Source organism: Sardina pilchardus, chromosome 21 (genome assembly GCF_963854185.1).
Source record: "Sardina pilchardus chromosome 21, fSarPil1.1, whole genome shotgun sequence".
Taxonomy (NCBI): Eukaryota; Metazoa; Chordata; class Actinopteri; order Clupeiformes; family Clupeidae; genus Sardina; species Sardina pilchardus.
This window is the reverse complement of record NC_085014.1, coordinates 10,382,318-10,384,179: the sequence shown is the minus strand read 5'-3', so window position 1 is coordinate 10,384,179 and position 1,862 is coordinate 10,382,318. Positions and strand designations below refer to the sequence as shown.

Genomic DNA, 1,862 nt, shown 5'->3' with positions numbered 1-1,862 from the left:
GTCTACTGTGCGTCCTTGTTCCTGGTCAACTTGCTAAATGTGACCACAGCACACAGGACAAGTATTATGATCAGGATAGGTGTGTCTAAGTCAACACACTTGTGGCGCTGTTCCACTGGCTGGTATACCAGCTCAGTTCGCTTCAGTTTTCTCACTTTTCTTTTACTAAAATCTGGTACTTGGTACCTGGTATCTGGTACCATTTTTGGTACTTTGCCGAGGTTCCAAGCGTGCTGAACTGATACTTTACTGTGTGTGTGTGTGTGTGTGTGTGTGTGTGTGTGTGTGTGTGTTTTGTGTGTGTGTGTGTGTGTGTGTCACATACAGCGGGTGAGGAGCCCGAGGGCAGCAGTAGTGCGGCAGCGCCGGCAACAGCGCCGCCCGATGGCCTGGAGGAGCTGTACCGCTCGCTGGAGCAGGCCAACCTGACGGCCCTGGGCGAGCTGAGGCCCACCACCAAGCAGGAGTTCCGCCGCACCTTCCTCCGCCGCTGCGGCGACCCCGTCATCAACGACAAGGTGCACCAGGTCCGAGCCCTCAACAGCACGCTCAAGGTACGGCCTACGACCCGCCATGGCACACACACACACACACACACACACACACACTGCAAACCGTATTAAGACTAAAAATACAAGCTTTGTAAGTAATACATTGTTTCTTGTTGTCAAATATTATTCTTGTGTATTCTCACCAAATAATTACTATTTTTTTTCTCAATGCACTGGTAGGTTCTGAATGTATATTGTTGTGCATTGTCATAGTTAAAATAAATATTTGTGGTTATTTGAAAAAAAGGAAACTCGTTTGGTGTGAAGGTAATTCTTAGTGTTGTTGGCAACCAACTGAAAATGAACAGCCACCCATATAAAACATAACTATGGTTCTCAAATGACCACAAACCTGTATGTGAGTGGCTTCACAGGGGAGCTACACCAGACACATAACTGAAGCGTTCTGTTCGCGACACGTAAAATCCATTTTAGAAGACAGAACTTATTTTGAATGTATGCGCCACTGTCGTGTCTGGTGTAGCTACTTCCATTGATTATAGTGATTATTAACTCTACAGCATACACTTCGCGAACAGAACGCTTCAGTTACGCGCCTGGTGTATCTCCCCTGTCAGACAGCGGAGGTTGTGGTGAGTGGTGCGTGGCGTCTGAGCAGCTGTCTGTGTTTGTGTGCCCACCCAGGCCAAAGAGGGCGAGCTGGCCCTGATCAACCAGCTGCTGGAGGAGCCGCAGCTCACCTCCAAGAAGCTGCGCGAGTGGAAGCAGTGGCACCACGAGCTCTTCCTGGACATCTGCGAGTTCAGCTCGTCCAACAACGGAGCGGCCAGCGACCTCTCGCCCGGCCTCGCCGCCCCGCTCATGATGCACACGCACTCCTTCATCGAGACCCACGTGTAGGGTGCCATGGAGACGGGGAGGGGGGGGGGTGTAAAAGGGATGGGGGGGTGGCAGTCAGAGGATGCCACTCTGTCAACACCCTCCTCCCTCCCTCCCAACCCCCAACCGTCACCTCCTAAGTTCACCTTTAAAACTGTTACTTTCTTTTTCTCTTACACTCCTGTCTGTCTATGTTCTTTTTCTTTTTATTTGTTTTCTTTTCTTTCCACGTTGTTCCACACACCCGATGTGACCGACCGACCGACCAACCGACCAACCAACCACTGTAAGAAGTGTACATACAGCACTGGGTCCCTAGCAGCTCCAGAGTGCATACTGTGGACTCCCCACAGTCCGTTGAAAGCCCCAAAGGGTGCCTGATGCATGCCTGAAGAGAAAGTAGTACTCTTCCTCTTTATTTCTCTTAGTTTGTCGAACACAGAGTTGTAGAAAATATCTAGCTCAGTTGCG

General features: G+C 50.2%; 1 protein-coding gene across 1 annotated transcript in view; it reads left to right on the top strand.

Moving 5' to 3' along the window:
- Positions 1-1,412, top strand: part of LOC134068537 (connector enhancer of kinase suppressor of ras 2-like) — a 105,600-nt gene extending 104,188 nt beyond the window's left edge. The window contains exons 23-24 of the mRNA XM_062524219.1: positions 328-554; positions 1,197-1,412. Of these exons, the coding sequence (XP_062380203.1) occupies positions 328-554; positions 1,197-1,412 (443 nt within the window). The remainder of the gene's footprint in view (positions 1-327; positions 555-1,196) is intronic.
- Positions 1,413-1,862: the final 450 nt, after the last annotated feature.